The sequence below is a fragment of the Ruditapes philippinarum genome, unplaced genomic scaffold (genome assembly GCF_026571515.1).
Source record: "Ruditapes philippinarum isolate M1 unplaced genomic scaffold, ASM2657151v2 ctg1573_1_1_1_1, whole genome shotgun sequence".
NCBI classification, from domain to species: Eukaryota; Metazoa; Mollusca; class Bivalvia; order Venerida; family Veneridae; genus Ruditapes; species Ruditapes philippinarum.
In genome coordinates this window covers 356,159-374,702 of record NW_026862214.1, presented here as the reverse complement: position 1 = coordinate 374,702, position 18,544 = coordinate 356,159, and the positions used below count along the sequence as shown (strand labels likewise).

At 34.5% G+C, this 18,544-nt stretch overlaps 2 protein-coding genes across 4 annotated transcripts in view; both read right to left on the bottom strand.

The window, feature by feature from the left end:
• The window catches only part of LOC132718298 (tenascin-like), a 47,728-nt gene extending 37,467 nt beyond the window's left edge, over positions 1-10,261 (bottom strand). For 2 of the 3 annotated variants that reach the window (XM_060701989.1, XM_060701990.1), the window contains exons 1-3: positions 10,180-10,256; positions 3,383-3,439; positions 1,773-1,820 (exon numbers count right to left, since the gene is read on the bottom strand). In XM_060701989.1, the coding sequence (XP_060557972.1) occupies positions 1,773-1,820; positions 3,383-3,439; positions 10,180-10,201 (127 nt within the window). In that variant the 5' untranslated portion in view covers positions 10,202-10,256. Of the gene's footprint in view, positions 1-1,772; positions 1,821-3,382; positions 3,440-10,179 lie in introns of all 3 variants that reach the window. The other variant, XM_060701988.1, reaches the window with a different exon arrangement.
• A 2,622-nt stretch (positions 10,262-12,883) lies between these two features.
• Positions 12,884-14,601, bottom strand: LOC132718297 (uncharacterized protein SCO4629-like). Its single transcript, XM_060701987.1, has 3 exons — positions 14,470-14,601; positions 13,889-14,012; positions 12,884-13,418 (listed from the first exon to the last, which is right to left on the bottom strand). Exons 1-3 carry the CDS (start codon positions 14,572-14,574, stop codon positions 12,952-12,954), a joined length of 696 nt encoding a protein of 231 aa, XP_060557970.1. The 5' UTR covers positions 14,575-14,601; the 3' UTR covers positions 12,884-12,951.
• Positions 14,602-18,544: the final 3,943 nt, after the last annotated feature.

Sequence of the window (18,544 nt, the reverse complement as noted above, 5' to 3'; positions counted from 1 at the left end):
ACTCACATACTGGAGAAAATGTTTTATACTCATACTCTCAGACTAGGGAAAACGTTTTGATACTCATACACGCAGACTGGAAAAACGTTTTATACTCATACACGAAGAATGGGGTAAACGTTTTTATACTCATACACTCAGACTGGGGAAAGGTTTTATACTCATACACGAAGAATGGGGTAAACGTTTTTATACTCATACACTCAGACTGGGGAAAGGTTTTTTTTACTCATATTCTCAGACTGGAGAAAACGTTTTTTATACTCATACACGCAGACTGGGGAAAACGTTTTTTACTCATATTCTCATACTGGAGAAAACGTTTTAATACTCATACTCTCAGACTGGGGAAAACGTTTTTATACTCATACACTCAAACTGGGGAAAACGTTTTTATACTCATACTCTCAGACTGGGGAAAACGTTTTAATACTCATACTCTCAGACTGGGGAAAACGTTTTTATACTCATACACTCAAACTGGAAAAACGTGTTAACGTTTATAATCATACTCTCAGACTGGGGAAAGCGTTTTTATACTCATACTCACAGACTGGGGAAAACGTTTTTATACTCATACTCTCAGACTGGGGAAAACGTTTTTATACTCATACTCTCAGACTGGGGAAAACGTTTTTATACTCATACTCTCAGACTGGGGAAACGTTTTTATACTCATACTCTCAGACTGGGGAAACGTTTTTATACTCATACTCTCAGACTGGGGAAAACGTTTTTATACTCATACTCTCAGACTGGGGAAAACGTTTTTATACTCATACACTCAAACTGGAAAAACGTGTTTATAATCATAGTCTCAAACTTGGGAAAACGTTTTTATACTCAAACTCTCAGACTGGGGAAAACGTTTTTATACTCATACTCTCAGACTGCGGAAAACGTTTTTATACTCATACTCTCAGACTGCGGAAATCGTTTTTATACTCATACTCTCAGACTGGGGAAAACGTTTTTATACTCATAACTCTCAGACTGGGGAAAACGATTTTATACTCATAACTCTCGGACTGCATAAAACGTTTTTTTACTCATAACTCTCAGACTGGGAAAACGTTTTATACTCATACTCTCAGAGTTGGGATACGTTTTTATACTCATATTCTCAGACTGGGGAAAGTGTTTTTATACTCATACTCACAGACTGGGAAAAACGTTTTTTTTTTAATCATACTCTCAGACTAGGGAAAACATTTTAATACCTATACTCTCAGACTCAGGAAAACTGTTTTATACTCATACTGTCAAACTGAGGGAAACTTTTTTTACTCATTCTTTCAGACTGGGGAAAGCGTTTTATACTCATACTCTCAAACTAGGAAAAACGTTTTTATACTCATAACTCTCAGACTGAGGAAAACGTTTTTATACCCATACTCTTCGACTGGGGAAAACATTTTTATACTCATACTTACAAACTGGGAAAAGCGATTTTTGTACTCATACTCAAAGACTGGGAATAATATTTTATAATCATTCTCATAATAGACTTGGGAAACGTTTTTATATTCATACTCTGACCGGGGAAAATGTTTTAATACTTTTAGTCTCGTGAAAACGTTTTTATACTCATAACTCTCAGACTCAGGACACCTTTTTATACTCATAATCTAGACTCTGAAAAACGTAATTATACTCACAACAATCCAACTAAAATAAGTACTGTTTAAACAAAAACCAGTTATGTTGGCCTCTAGACAACCAATTTCCCTCTCAATATATAAATACAACAAGTAAGTAACTAATAAACTGACCGGTCGAATGATGTGCATCTCCGTATATGAATCGTCGTAATATGTCACCTGGAAGAAGATAAAATAAATATGTATAAATATAAAAATTATGTATAAAATATCCATGTCTTACATTAATGACTACGCAAAATACACAAGTATAAGTCTTGTAAAAAAGGTCATCGTTCCTTTTAATATATCCAGTGCTGTTCAAGATTAACATATTAAAAAGATAGTATTTCCGTCTTGTCGCTGTTTTTTGTTGTCGGAACGCATCTCATCGGCCCCTTCCGTCAAACTTCAGATAAAGACCGCGAACCAGATAAAGACCGCGAACACAAACCGCATCTTATCGACCCTTTCACATGAATAGTACGATAAAATAGTGTACCAGTCCGCTTAAATTTAGTACATTTATTAATAGATATACTAGTAAAATGTACAATATTTTTAGAAACCGGAAATACAAACGGTCTACCTGTTGACTATATTTCGGATTCAGTGCTAATTGGTTACAATGGACCTTCTTTAATTGATTCTAATTGTCAGACATATTTTTAAATAATAATTTTACCAAAAATGACTTCATTTTCCGCTAGATGTAAAATTTATACATTAATTATACATTACTGTCTAAAAAAAAATTACATCTAAAGTCACTCTTAGTTCTTCAATTTCGAAGAATGGACAAGGATTGTTTGTTTTGTTTTTTTTATAATTATACATGATGTTTGTATGATATTGGTCAGTTAATGGTTAAAGGCCAAAGCCCTATGATCTTGCTCACTAGAGCTAGGATTGTCCGGTCAATAGCAAGGGAACGTTTTGGCCTACATTCTTATGATGTGGCCATGTCTAGTAAATGATCCATTTTGAAGTTATTAGGTCAAAGAACAAGGTCAGTGTGGCCTGATAACTAAAATCTTTCGCGACTTGTAAATAGAGAACACACAGTCTAAGATTGGATATGAGGTTGGTCATGACTATTAAATGACCCCTTTCGATTTTCAAGTCAGTAGGTCAAATGTCATGATCACCATTGCCTTAACCACTGAAAACTTGTCCGCTTTGGCGTACAGACCTAAGATTTTGGGCTAATGTTAGTCATGCCCTATGGATGACTGTTATTGACCTTTTGTCAGTAGGCCAAAGGTGAGTGGCACCAACAAATACAATCTCGTACGACAAATATCTAGAGAATACTTTTTTCTACAGTCCGTAGGGTGATAATGTTCCTAAGGCTATCTATAAAATTTAAAGTAAACGGCCAAAGGTCGATGTCATAGAGACACTTTGTGTAAATCCGTCAATCTTATCAATAACGTGAGATAAATTGTGTCCAAGTTTTTATCTAACCTAGTAGGGTCATTGACCATAACCTGTAGGAAACCTCTATACATTTTAAGGTAAGTCAAGGTCACTGTGACGCATGAAATAGTTGTCTAAATAGAAACAATAGTTTCCCCAAGTCATAGGTTTGTGAAATATTTTATGCTCCTATACGATTATATCAATACTCAATAACCTATTAAAATAACACCTGAATTTTTACAGAAAATTCAAAATGGATGCAAATAACCTACAATAAAAGTAACTAATGTCTTATCTCTGGAAAAAAACAACACACTTACTGCCCTCTGTTCCTTTGACCAAACATAAATAACTCAACACGGCTACCACCGACAAAACTGAAACAAAACAAATATGTAAAACAAGAAGTTTCTTTAAAAAGATACTCGGACGAGGTAAAACTGCTTTTACTTGTGTTTGTACAAGTTTATCGCGGACATTAAGCCTCGGTCTCACTTACTCCCGGCAGAGCCCAGGACCATCCCGATAAGTTACCGGGATGATCCGGGATGAAATTATTGTTGCGGTCACACTAACCTCGGCAGCACTACGGTAGTTCCCTACTAACCACCCAGGATGCGCTCCGGATCATCCAGGCAGAGCCCAGGTGAAGCTACGGATCATGCCGGTGCTTCCCCGGTCGTTCCGGATGACGCCGGAAGAGCCCCGGTTGACCCAGGCAGAGCCCCGGTCGATCCAGGCTGAGCCCCGGCAGAGCCCAGGACGATCCAGGCAGAGCCCCGGTAGAACCCCGGTGGATTGAAAACGCCCGAAAATGATAACATTGATACATAATTTTTATTTAATATAATATCTATCCATGATGATTTTCTGAAAAATCCTTATGCCATACTGGAAAGAAGGGAAATGGGAAGGCTTTTTAATACAAACATGTGCAATCATCGCAAATTGTCGTTATTCTTTTGAAATGATCCGGGCTTTGCCGGGGCTCTACCTGGATCAACCGTAGCTCTACCTTTATCCTCCGGGTATCTGCCTGTAGTTACCGGGGCTCTGCCGGCATATACCGGGGCTCTACCGTAGCTCAACCGGCTATATCATACCGGATCATCCCCGGTGTGTGCCGGCAGAGCTACGGTGCTTTCCCGGTATAACCCCGGTCGTTCCCGGCAGAGCTAAGGATGAAGCCGGCAAAGCTATATATTCCCGGATCATCCCGGACCACCCCGGTGATATTAAATATTTGATTCCATCCGGGGTCGAATGCCGAATTCCCGGATCATCCCGGATCATCCTGGACGTTGCCGGCATAGTTACGGATGTACCCCGGTTGTTCCCGGTCGTACCCCGATCGTTCCCGGATCACCCCGGACGTCTACCGGTGCTCTGCCGGGATGTAAGTGAGATTGTAGCTTTATTGGTAGTCTCGTCATTTTAGAATATCATTCATAACTCGGTAAAGTCTCATGTTGAATAAGATATTCATGAGAGAATTAATATAAAGTATCTATTGGGAGGAAGTTCACAGATTTCAAATATCCCAGAAATTGAACTGGAAAGGTTGTTTCCGATAAGTTGCTATCGATTGTTGATAATTTGGACGTGTATACGCTGCCTTTAAAATGATCAATGATGTTTGAAATTTTAAAATGACAAATGAAAATCCTTCTAATATTCAGTTCTTCTATGTAAATTTTACAGGAAGTCAAAAGATCTCAGACGGACTTCGTCCGAAAATAAAACATATACAGACGTGAAAAAATTCTTCAATATGCTTCTAATGCACATTTTTTTTTAATTTAAGTCCTCGAGATGGTAACGAATGTTCACCGATTTATATCATACAGTAAAGATCCCGGGATCGATACAGAACTGGTACTGTGGTAAGAAAATCGTCTCGCATTTCTTTGATAATGCATCCATCCGATAAAGACATGGTCCATGCTGATCTCCTTTGATTATAGTTAAGTTTATTTGATGGTCATTTCACACTTGCAAAAGTTTTTGTATTTTCTGATCGTAAGATCAGTAAATACATAGCTAACATCCACGGTCTAACACAAAATTTCCTAACAGTCCTAACAACGCAAAGTAGTTCTCACTCAAAACTGCTTAAAAACCAGCAATTGAAATGAAAGAATAATTTTTAATGAAAGCATTTAACAAATTACATTGCATTAAAAGTTTAGATTAAACAATAGAAATATGAGGTTACAATCGCAAATTTCGCGGATGAATATATTTTTTACCAAATGAAAAATGTTCGGTTATTTCCGTTAAGCTTCGGATTATCATGAATATTATTTTAATCAAAGAAAATGCTATTTTTAGCTATGCCGATTACCGAATACTCCAGAGCGTACTACACGTCGAGTAGTGGAATATATACATGTTGGACTGTTTTGGCGAGAAGATTTTCGATAAATTATTTTCATCAGTGTTAAACAACACGTTTATCGTGAACAAAATACCTCGAAATTAATAAGGATTACAAACACGAAATGGAAATTCTCAATTTAGAATTACATAATGTATTCGTTTTTATTCAAGGTTCATATGTATAACTTCGCCGTGGTGCAGAGGTAAGCGGTCTCGTTGAGGGTGTGAGAGGCCTATGGTTCAAATCCTAGTCGAGGCAATTCTATTTTTTTCATGCAAAATTCCATATATGTAAATTTCAAACTGTTATAGAAGAAAATCAAAACGCTGTCGCTGCGTAAGATGAATTATAGTATATAAAAAACTTATACAGGAAAGTATATACAGATAGTCAGTATGATTTAGATTGCAAAGATCAGAAAATACCATAGAGCTGCAGCCCTTTGATTAAAAACTTCTTTGTGCATCCTCCACAACTGTTTTAAAAAGTTATTATCTGTTTAACTCCTTAAAAATTTAGTTTTTCACGCGCGCGTTCTATACGCGCTTACAAATTGAAAGAAGGTAGGAAGCTTTCGGAGTTAAGAAAAAGTAAACCGCGTGAGTTTTGGAAATATTTTAAATCTAATAATCAGTCATGTCAAAATGATATAACAGTAGAGCATTTTAAAAACTATTTTTCAGATTTGTTTAATAATATTCCGACAACTGTTATAAATGAGGTTGAAAATTTTAACGATAATAATGATTTAAATTTACATGATCCTACATACAGTGAGCTTAACTTACCTATCACACTAGGGGAGGTAACCGCTGCAGTCAAGCGACTCGGCCGAAACAAATCGCCATGTCCCAGTGACAATATTTTAAATGAATACTTAATCGAATCGATTGATATCATTGGAGGCCATCTAACAGATCTTTTTAATATTGTTTTTAATTCAGGTTATTTCCCAGATATATGGGCACAAGGTTATATAATACCGTTCCACAAAAAGGGAAGTAAAAATGACCCTAACAACTATAGGGGCATTACACTTTTGAGTAACCTTGGAAAATTATTCACTGGTGTGTTAACAGCTAGGGTTGAGAAATGGTTCGAAAGTTATAATATTCTATCTGACGCCCAGTTCGGTTTCAGAAAGGGTCACAGCACTGTAGATGCTATATTTGCATTACATAACCTCATAGAACATGTTATTTCGCAAGGGTCACGTTTGCCATGTGCATTTGTAGATCTACAAAAGGCTTTTGACTCCGTTTATCGACAGGCACTGTGGTTTAAATTGTATCATCTTGGGTTGGATGGAAAACTTTTTAAAAATGTTTAGGTCTATGTATAATATAGTTAAGTCTTGTGTTAAACATTCTGATTCCTATTCTGACTTTTTCAATATTTCCATTGGATTGAGGCAAGGCCTAAATAATTCGCCAGTCATGTTTGCCCTTTTTCTTGAAGACTTGGAACTTTTCCTGCAAGGATCCATTAAATCAGGTTTATCTATTTATGATATGTGCCTTATCATACTGCTATTCGCCGATGATATGGCAATTATTGGCCATTCTGTTGAAGATTTGCAGGCCAGTTTAGACAAATTATTCGAGAACTGCCAGTACTGGGGCCTACAAGTCAACACATCTAAGACCAAGATAGTGGTGTTTCGTCGTAGGGGTGGGCTAAAATGTAATGAGCGCTGGCATTTCAATAATGTGTCTCTAGAAATAGTTAATGACTTCAACTACCTTGGGGTGGTGTTTAATTATACCGGCTCATTCGTATTAAATAACCAGTACATAGTCGGAAAGGCCTTAAAAGCCTCAAATATACTGCTAAATAATATAAAACAATATGAAATTAGCCCTCCGATATCACTTCAATTGTTTGATGCTTTTGTGGGATCTATCTTAAACTATGCCTGCCCGGTTTGGGGCTTCACTAAGTCCAAAGAGTTAGAACGTGTACATCTCAAATACTGTAAAACGATTTTGGGCGTTAAATTAAGTACAAGTAACGTATCGGTCTACGGGGAATTAGGGAGGTATCCGTTATTTATCATTAGGTACACTCATATAATAAAGTATTGGTTTAAATTACTGAATACGGATAACATTATATTAAAATGCATTTACGAAAATGCCCGTGACAAATGTGAAAATGGCACAAATAACTGGCCATGTAAAATTAAAAAACTGCTTGCGGTACTTGGTTTTGCCGAAATATGGAATTTTCCCGATAGTGTATTGTTAAAACAGTTCTTACCTGTTTTTAAACAAAGACTTATCGATTGTTATTTACAAGAATGGCGTGCAAATGTATCTAGTAATGGTGTGCTCAGTCATCTATATTCATATGTAAAAGATCAGTTCTGTTATGAATTATATTGAGATAAGATTAATTGTAAATCTTTAAGAAGCGCTCTTATACGCCTTCGAGTGTCCTCCCACAGACTTAGAATTGAGTCCGGAAGGTATGGTCGAGGCCGTGTAGAACGCCACGAAAGAACTTGTCAATTCTGTGATACTAACGAACTCGAAGACGAATATCATTTTGTTTTAAAATGCAGTGCTTATCTTATGAAAATCTACGTAGTCAATATATTAAGCGATATTTTTACATTAGGCCTAGTATGGCCAAATTTATAGAACTACTACAATCTAAAAGTCATAAAGTACAATGTACTTACAAACTTATGTTATTATTTAAAAAAGGCAAACATCAAACGAAATGATTACTTCAGAAATCTTCAATAGTATTATGATGCAGTTTTGATTATATATACCTTGATGTTTTTTCAGTGTATTATTATATAAATAATTTATCAAACAAATTCGATTAAAAGCGAAGTTATAGTTTGTTCTCTGCTTAAATTTAGTACTCTTCATTATTCATTTACAGAAGTAATTTAAAGAAATGGATATATAATTGATTAATGGAGTTTTGTCAGTGTATGTAATGTATCACATTGTATGTATTAAATATCCCATTGCTCAGTATTGTATTGATTTGTTTTTTTTCTTTATGTGTAATTGTAAAATATCTGACCTATAATTATATTTAAAAATGCTTGTAATAACGATGTACCTATGTGTGTACAAGTTATGAAATAAACTCTGTTCTGTTCTGTTCTGTTCTATTTTTAACAATTTGACTGGAAGTATGTTGGTCATAATCACTGCACCATTAGTTTGTGTTAATAACATTTTCTTTTTTTCACTAAAAGCACATTTTGCCTCAGGAATCCATATTTTTTTCAAATTCTTTTAAAAAAGTCAAGCCTGTTTGTAATATTTTTTTCATAATAATGATCATCTAAGAAGTATAAAAATTGAAGAAAGGATCACTGAACGTGCCCTAATGTGTCATAAAGGTACCAAAATGTAAACAAAGTAGTATTTTGACTTCCATACAAAATACTAATTTATTTTAAATATACCAATTTCTGACAGAGCAAAAGCAGCAAAAGATTAGTTCATGTATATGGAACATTAGTGTAATTTTGGAAACTGTTACATGATACCTCAAAAAGGTCTTGTGAAAAAAATTGATAGCATTTCTGAGTCACAACGCGCCTTTAAAAATTAAGGTATCATGCGTTCTATACTGAACGATTGGGTGGTCATTATCATTGAATCATTATTCTAAAACAATAAAATCAAATTTTGTTATGGTTTTATATCATAAATCTGATGCTCAAATGAAAATTTATCAAAATTGTAAGTTCTAAAGATATTACCGAATTTATATTTCATGTAAAAAAGGGAGGTAACTAGAAATCTATTTTCGATATTTTTCAATAAGAAATTAATGCCTAGATTTTAATGATTACTTATCATGCGATTAAACGTTTACAGTACATATTTAACATACTCTTGTATTTTTGGAAATTCTTTTAGAAGAATAATTATATACATATATAAGATTTCATTAAAGTGTTGTTACATCCTTAATTACAACATACGGGATCTTTAATTATTGTAGAAATTAACGTTACTGAATCACAGCGTCAATAATTGACGCAGAAAAGTCGGAAAACCCTTTATAAGCGGACATGTTAAACAACTCTCTATGGTGTCTCTAATTTAAGCACTCCTTATCACACAAGATTAGGATCGCATGACTTTAAGATAATTTTATGAAACAATTTTAAAACAACATCAGAGAAAGAATGTCCATAAAAAGCTTTTGTCGATTACGAACGTTCGTACATAAGAACTTGGAAATTTTATCGGTCCGTTTGGAATTTTCATTTGATCAATATGGGACCACAATGGAAATAAGATAGCTCTATATACTCCGTTGTTTTTGTTGTTGTTGTTTTGGTTTTTTTTGTGCCATCCTTTAAAATGATTGATATCTGCTATCAGTGGGTTTTATATATCTGCTATCTGTGGGTTTTAATATGACCACGAGAAAAACAATTGCAACATTTCGACAATTTCCGTCAAGCTTCGGATATGTATTATTATTATTGATAATAGCCGAGATGTTCCGATTGATAGAAAATATTACCAAAATATCAATATAATAATCTGGTTTCAATTCGAACGTTGCGGTACGCTATTGCCACATTTTGCAAACAAGAATGACCCCCTTGTATGTAAATTTATATTTCTCGTCCGATATCTTATTCGTCTGCTGGAGTTGTCAAGGCAGAAAACTTAAGCCAAAAACATACAAATATTGAACCAAAAAGAAAATTAAATTAAACACATTTATTAAATCATTTAAAATTGTTACCTGTCAGACAGTCTTGTCTCATCTTTCCTGTCTAACAAATTAGGTTGTTTCTTTTTTTCTTAACTTCACGACTCAATCTAAATAGATAAAGACATGTGAACCCTAATCACGATAGATAAGCCGGTGTCCTTTTTTTAAAGACGTTTACAGGAGTTTTAATATAGATATGTAGGCAAAATTAAAACTGTTCAATAGAAATACTTTAGACTTGGTGTGCTGTTAGAATATTATAACAGAAACATTTTTAAGCGAAAAACATTTTTGGGTCACCGTTCTTGTTTTTGAGTTTTCTGCCCGAAATTGGATTTGTTTGCATAATTCAAGGGCAGATAATTCACAATGAAAATTGTTTTCTTATTTTCATGTAGGTTACTTCCGTTTGAGCCTGTGTGTAAAATTTAAAAAACGAAAAAAGAGCGGGTCTGCTTTTTTCTCCTACTTCTCTAAACCTATGCTTTTTATCTTAAAAATTTAAATGACCTATTTTTAAAGAATTTTAAGTTCCTGAAACTGAACAAGGGCAACATTGTCGCAAAATACGCCCGGCGCAAAAGCTTTTGACAGAGATGTGAGTATTATAGATATGCATATAGAAGATATGCTCTGATATGCTCTGAACAATTTCCGGAAAATATTTGGATATTTTATCATCTCTAGTGACCTTGACCTTGCAAATATTAACCTAAATTACATGTGTCACGCTTAAGTCATGATAGTTATAATTTGTGTTACAATCCATCAATAAATGATGACTAAATGGCCCCGTACACAAACTTTGACCTCTCTGTGTGACTTTGACTTTGATGGCAGGGACCTGAATAATTTGTGCAATTAACAAGCCTCACAATGGAGATCATTTTTGCCAAGTTTCATTAAAATCTCCCAATGAATTTAGAAGTTCGGCACCTCCATGTTTGACTTTAACCTTTGACCTAGAAGCATGGTTCATGCACTTGACAACTGATCCCTTTAAAAAACCAAAAAAAACAAACAAACCAAAATGGTGGTAATATTTCTAATCAAGTTTCACAATGCGTGGAGGAGATATGGCTCTCTTTGACAAAATTTTATTATTTTCAATCAATCTTAAGTGACCTTGACCTTGGGCACATATTAACCTAAATTACATGTTTCACACCAGCAGTTATATTTGTGTTACAATCCCCCAAATAAATGATACCTTTCATATTTTTATCTGAACTTTGACCCTTATGTGTGACCTTGACCTTTGCCGCAGGGACCTAAATTTTGCATGCGACATCCCGCTTTATAATCGGGGACATTTGTGTCAAGTTATATTGAAATCCCTTTATGCATGTATAAGTTTTACTCCGGACAAGCGTTTTTAATGACCTACAAGTGTATCCTTGACCTTTGACCTGGAGACCTATTACATGCGCATGCCACTGCTACACATAATGATGAACATTTGTATGAAGTTTCATTAGAATCCCTGTATATGTGTAGGAGATATGCTCTGGACAAATCTCTATATTGTATTATATTTAGTGACCTTTACTATCATCTTTAGTGACCTTGACGTTGCATATATTAACCTTAATCACATGTATCACACCAGTAGTCATGATTATGACCATTTGTGTTTCAATCCCTCAATGAATGATGACTGAATGGTCCCAGTACACATTTTCATATTTTTACCTGAAATTTGACTCCTATGATCTTGGCCGCAGGGTCCTAACTTTTGCACGCGTCATTTCGACTCACCATTAGCATTGCCTTGTGAATCATGATAAAAGTTATATCAATCTTGCTTCTTAGATAAAAATGGTTGTATAGACTTTTTACATACATAGGTAACATGTCTTTTAAATCTTGTAATGCCCGGAACATATATATTTGCAATTTAACATCACTTATAACTTATAAGTTTCATTATTAAAATTGACCCTGTCCCCATCAATTGGAATACATGTATTAACTATATAGACCTTTATTGTTCAAATAGTAAAAACACAAGCAAAACTATATGTAAAAAATACTTTTTTGGAACATTATAGAATGTGCAGTTGACTACCCTTTTTTCTATTTATATAGACTTTTATAGTAAAACGCATTGTAAATAGTCTAAATATGTGGCCATCTCTGAGTATTTAATCGATTATGCAGCTGTAGTAAAAAACTGACACACCCAATGTTAAAATTACTTTTGTATCGGAAAAGAATGCGACCCTTTCTTCCAACGTACCTCAGATGAGCGATCCAGGACCATCATTAACCTTTCGTTAATATTTTGTGTTATTGTTGCTCGTTTCAATTGTTGTTTTTCTGGTGGGGGTGTTTTTTTTTTGTTTTTTTTTGTTGTTGTTTTTTTTTGTCTTGTTGTTGTTTTAGAATCTATATATATTTAAGCAATATAGTTGCACATATATTAATATTAATTTATCTAAAGAAGGAATACGAAAAACAGGCTTTCAAATTGTGTAACTGTCTTTGAAACATGAAGTTATGATGGATATAGAATCTATCTATGTATAGAAAATAAAACAAAGTGCGACTACTACATATAGCCTACGTGTGCGGACAAATGAATAGTTGACCTGAAATTTGAGTACATGAGTACATAAACACGCTACTTTTTGACTGATAAAGATTACATAAATGGAATTTTATTTTTAACAATATGTAAATAGATCTATATCTTTTCTATGAGACTTTTTGTGTCATTGAAAGAGACATTTACCTATAAAGACTTAAAGTACAAAACAAAATGGAAACATATGAATTTAGACATTTAGTAATCTATATGTTTTACAGAGGCATGTGGGTATTGAATTTTTCACATGTAATTAAATCATTATATGCCTTTTGCACACAATCTGGAATTGTCTGAGGTATCTGAAACCCTATGTCTTCGTAAAGTTTAATTCTAGCTAAATCTCCTACAATTACAGATATTACATCACTCAGCGTCCCTGTAGCCTCGTTCGGATAATCCAATAGATCTATATCCGGTGACGTCACAACCACTGCTTCCGGAGGAAGCGCATCTGGCCACTGTTTCATAAACGTGGCGTATGCACGTCTTTCCATATACGGTTTCTGCACAAGGATAAACGACTGTGGATGCATTTTTTTCTCTGATAATATCTTATGCGTAAAACGAACGTTTTCGCCAGAGTTTGTCGATTTTGTCTCAAGGATGATTTTTTCATCAGAAACACCTAGTTGCCTTGCCCTCTCCGCAAAAATGATTGCTTCCGGCTCTGTCCACAAGTCTTAAAAAATATAAAAATGGACTTGGTATTCATAATGCCGTTATCAGCCTTTATCTGTTACACAAAATATGTCAGCTTACAATTTCTTTATAAAAAATCATCACCAATTGCACAACTTATCTCTAATAACAAATTACACAACTTGTGAGTTTTTCTACAAACAAAAAACTAACGTTAGTTCTTTAAAAGTTATCACTTTATATCCGGTGCATGTTATTAATGAACAATATAATTATACATTTAAATGATGAGCTGAAGCTATCAAATTAGCAAAAGCTCGGTTCATGGTTCTACCCAAGGCCCCTTACCTAACAAAGTGCCATCTATACTGACCATAAAAGTTAAGTCGCCACGTGGTCTTAAAAATAAAAGCTATTTAACTTAAATAAGTAAATACAACCCTGAATTAACTTCACAACTCTTTATCCGACAATTCCTGCAACAATTATAATGATAATTTATCCGCTTACTTTCTGTAAGTTTTCCGGTATTTCCGGAAATCACTAGCCAGTCTCCCATTCCTTGCAGAAACAGAGATGCTGCCTTATCTGCTACACGTATATCATAGCTACACATACAAAGTATTACATCACTCTGTAGTAAAATGTATAAATAAAATAAATAATATCTCCAACTTTCACAAGCACATATTTAGCATTATAAATATGGTTTCCTGTCAGATTGTGTTATTTGGAATCTCATTTTGGACTAGAATAAGCGCATGACAATGCTATATGAATGCGCAACAATCGCATCGTCGTGAGTGGGGTTCCAATTCAGATTTTGAAAACAGTATCATGTATTGTTTTTAATTTACTGAGTATTTTCTATAGCAAACAGAGGAAATAATTTTAAATCTCTAAGCAGACTTATTTTATATGACATCTACACTTCACCCAGCTTCATTGGTAGGTTTGGTAGTCATAAATTTCATTGAAATTAAATAGCTGAAAGTCTTTGAACATTTGCCGATTGTGAGTTACAAATGACCATGTCTATTTAAAGTAACACCGTACACGAACTTAGTGATAACAAATAATAACGATTATACCTTTTGGCAGACGTGATTTAGCTTCATGTAGTCCCATATGACTCTTGCAAGCATTATTTCTTGTTCTGAAACACACGGTTTTTTAATACTGGACGACATTATCATGTCACGTGTTTTATCCGGAAGTAAATAAACCGGTGTACATGTACATGTATATGTAACTTTTCTTTATCTTGAAATATTATGTTTCGTCTAAGCATCTTTGTTATCGTCTTAATTATAAAAGTATACAGATTGATTTTGCATGATCAGGTCTGGACATGGCACTGTGTAGGCCTGCATTAAAATACATTTGGTCTAAACCATGCTCCCTGGTGTGTGACTTAAAGAAAATAATCTTCAAGACATCTGAATTAAAAAGGTGATTGCATGTAACCCGTAAATTGATATGGAGTTCCTTTCGGTCGCTGAAGTTTTCAGAATATTACACTAAGCTACAACGTTTTAAATACTGAAAAATAAAGTTACAGATAATAATAATAATAGAGGACTCGCGGCGCGTTGTCAGGAAAATGTGATTGATGTGCTTGATATTTGTGAACCATTTTATCAAAAGAGTATTTTCTTGTAAAAATTCAGAGCATTAAATGTTACGTCAGGTCACAGATATATATATTTAGCTCCATGGTCAGGTATGCAAGTTAAATTTGAGTTTTAAAATAATAGCAAGCGTCTACTAAGTAGTGGTATTTGGGTACTTATTCTGACCGCTTTATATGTTTTGTTGAGATTGTCAACCATATTACAATTAATGTGGACTGTCACTTTTCGTGCTAACATATTTTTATTATGATTGATACGCGGTAAAAACGTTGTACGCTCGTGAACAGATAAAAAGTTGTCATATAAGCCTCAAAAATAATTGAACCCTGCCAATAATTGTGAATCTCTAGTTGAACTACTGAAGTTTCTTTTGCCAGGGAGGTATATGCTCACAACACCCGCAGTCTATTGCCACATCATTTACCAAAGACGCAAGATGGAAACCACATGCACCTCTGTGTGAAATGACGACTAGATTAAGCCACTGAATGACCTGCGTGACCTTCTGTTGGTCAAACAATATGTTTACTTAATTAATAATACTCTGTTACAAGTGGTTAATCTTACGTACAAACCTCTCATGTTTTGAATCAAACCTGGAACCTCATAAACAGTTTTTGGATTTATTTTGTGTGAGGACCACTATCTATCTACTTGCTGAACGGTCGCTGGTTCTACCCAGGTACATAGGGAGTATCATGAAAGGAGGTACATCTTGGTATGTGTCTGATATCATGTATAAAGCGGCATCTTACATCTGAGCCTTCACTAACGCCTTCACCAGTAAAGCTGGAAAGACGCCATTTGACCGTCACTTGTCGTTGTTACCTCCCTTTGTATTTCGTGAAATATAATCAATATTCAGTGGTGTAAAACATTACAAGGCATGTTCGTTATAACATTAAATGTGTATTGACTCACAGTTTTATTCATTTTACTTTAATAAAATTACGTGATATTTGGATTATAAACAAACGGTGAAACCTTCTAAATTATCAACAATCAATTAAAACAGGTATTATCACAGATCTATGATAGTTTTCAAATGTCATCTTTAAGGACTTAGAACTGCTTAATGCAAACGCAATAACAAATAAAACCTACTCATCCACCAGATTTCAAGCTGTTATAAAATTGATATTTTCTTTATGTTATTTGTTACAGCTAGACAGTTCATTATTCTGAAAAGCAACAAATTCTGCTTTTTTACAAATGGGTACTAGATTCTAGAAGGAATTATTTTACTTTACCCTATCAACTTTTTCGGTTTTTACTGTTAATGGAATGGCCCCACATGCAGTTACACATTTTCCACTTACGTTTATATTTCACCCTAGATGCTCCCTGTTATACATTTTCATTATATTTGGGCAAACCAGTAAACAAGAGGGCCATGATGGCAGCATAAAACATCTAATGATATCAAAGTGACCAATATGTCAGTAATACAGGAACTTTGGGCAAACTGGTAAACAAGAGGGCCATGATGGCAACATAAAACATTTTATGATATCAAAATGACCAATATGTCAGTAATACAGGAATTCTGGGCAAACTGGTAAACAAAGGGGCCATGATGGCAACATAAAACTTTTTATGATATCAAAATGACAAATATGTCAGAAATAGAAGGATTTTTTTTTTTTTGGGGGGGGGGGGGGTAAAAAAATGTCAATATATTTCCACAATGATGTCATCTTTATAACAAAAAACAAGACATCTGGCAATCAACAATAAGGTAGCACACTGACAATTCTAAAGAGTTACCCTTGAATATTCATTTTCTTATAAATTTACTAGAATCTGATGCCACAAGAAGTACAGATTTCAAATTGCATAAATTTTGTTTATTGAAAAAAAATCCCTACTATTGCCAGTATATTAATTGGTTGGTTATTTCCAGCTGTTATGTGTTGATAGTGTAAAAACCTTCCTTTTTTTAAAGTGAACAAAGGAAATGAGGAAGTTACAAGTAACAGAATACCTTGTAAAAGAATTGAAAAAGAGTTATGGTTGTGGGCAATTAAAGATAGTTGTGGTTCTTGTATGTTGCATTTCCTTACAATGTGGTTGACCATTGATGAAGTTTTATTGAAATTCACTGTAATAAATCCAGGAAGAGTTAGGCTTCTTGAGCACTGCACTTCCTCTCATTGTGCTCGACCATTGTATGAAATTGCGTTGAATTCTAAACAAGTTTTTTAGTTATGCACTGGAAAAGGAACAAAGGGCAATAACTGTAATTAGTGCAAATAGAGTTATGGTTCTTGTGCACTGCACTTCATCTCACTGCCCTTGACCATTGTATGAAGTTTCATTGAATTCCAACCATTAATTTTCAAGTTATGCACTGGACAATAAAAAGGAACAAAGGGCAAAAACTCTTAAATGAGTCAAGAAAGAGTTAGAATTTCTGTGTAATGCGCTTCCTCTCAATATACTTGGCCATTATATGAAATTGTATTGAATTCCAACTAGTAGTTTTCAAGTAATGCTCTGGACAAGAAAAAAGCAATGGAAAAGTAACAAAGGGCAATAACACAATGATTACTCTAGACAGAGTTATGTTTCTTGTGCACTACACTTCCTCTTATAATGCTTGACCATTCTATGAAGTTGTTTTGAATTCCAACCAGTACTTTTCAAGTTATGCTCCTGACAAGGAAAAGTATAAAAGGGAAATAACTCTGTATTTTGTCAAAATGCAGTTATGGCTCTTGTGCCCTGACTTCCTCCCAATGTGCTTGATCATTGTATGAAGTTGTATTGAATTTCAACCATTAGTCTTCCAATTATGCTCCGGACAAAAAAGCAACGGAAAAGTAACAAAGGGCAATAAGCCAATAACTCTGTAATTACTTTAGATAGAGTTATGGTACTTTTGCACAGCACTTCTTCTTATTGTGCTTGACCATTGTATGAAGTTGTTTTGAATTCCAACCAGGAGTTTTCAAGTTTTGCCCCAGACTAGGAAAAGTAAGAAAGGGTAATAATTCTATAATGAGTCAAGATGGAGTTATGGTTCTTGTGCACTGCACTTCCTCCCAATGTGCTTGACCATTGTTTTAAGTTATATTGAATTCCAACCATTAGTCTTCAAGTTATGGTCTGTAAAAAGAAAGTAATGGAAAAGTAGCAAAAGGCAATAACTCTGTAATTACTTTAGATATAGTTATGGCTCTTGTGCACTGCACTTCCCCTTATTGTGCTCGATCATTGTATGAAGTTGTTTTGAATTCCAACCCATAGTTTTCAAGTTATGCTCTGGACAAGGAAAGGTAACAAAGGGCAATTACTCTTTAATTAGTAAAGATATAGTTAGTGTTCTTGTGCACTGCACTTCCTCCCAATGAGCTTGACCATTGTATGAAGTTGTTTTGAATTCAAACCATTAGTCTTCAAGTTATGTTCCGGACAAAGAAAAATGCAACAGACCGCTGGACCGACCAACCAACAAACAGACCAACCACCTGGTGACTCCTATATACCCCTCAAACTTCGTTTCAGGGGTATAATAAGTAAAAAGACAACA

What these genes read in the sequence shown, in the direction of transcription:
- LOC132718297 (XM_060701987.1), bottom strand. Translation starts at nt 14,574, where the DNA reads ATGATAATGTCGTCCAGTATTAAAAAACCGTGTGTTTCAGAACAAGAA. An exon ending in TAAATCACGTCTGCCAAAAG is followed by an intron (nt 14,013 to 14,469) that starts GTATAATCGTTA and finishes ATTTTACTACAG; the next exon opens with AGTGATGTAATACTTTGTAT. An exon ending in TACCGGAAAACTTACAGAAA is followed by an intron (nt 13,419 to 13,888) that starts GTAAGCGGATAA and finishes ATATTTTTTAAG; the next exon opens with ACTTGTGGACAGAGCCGGAA.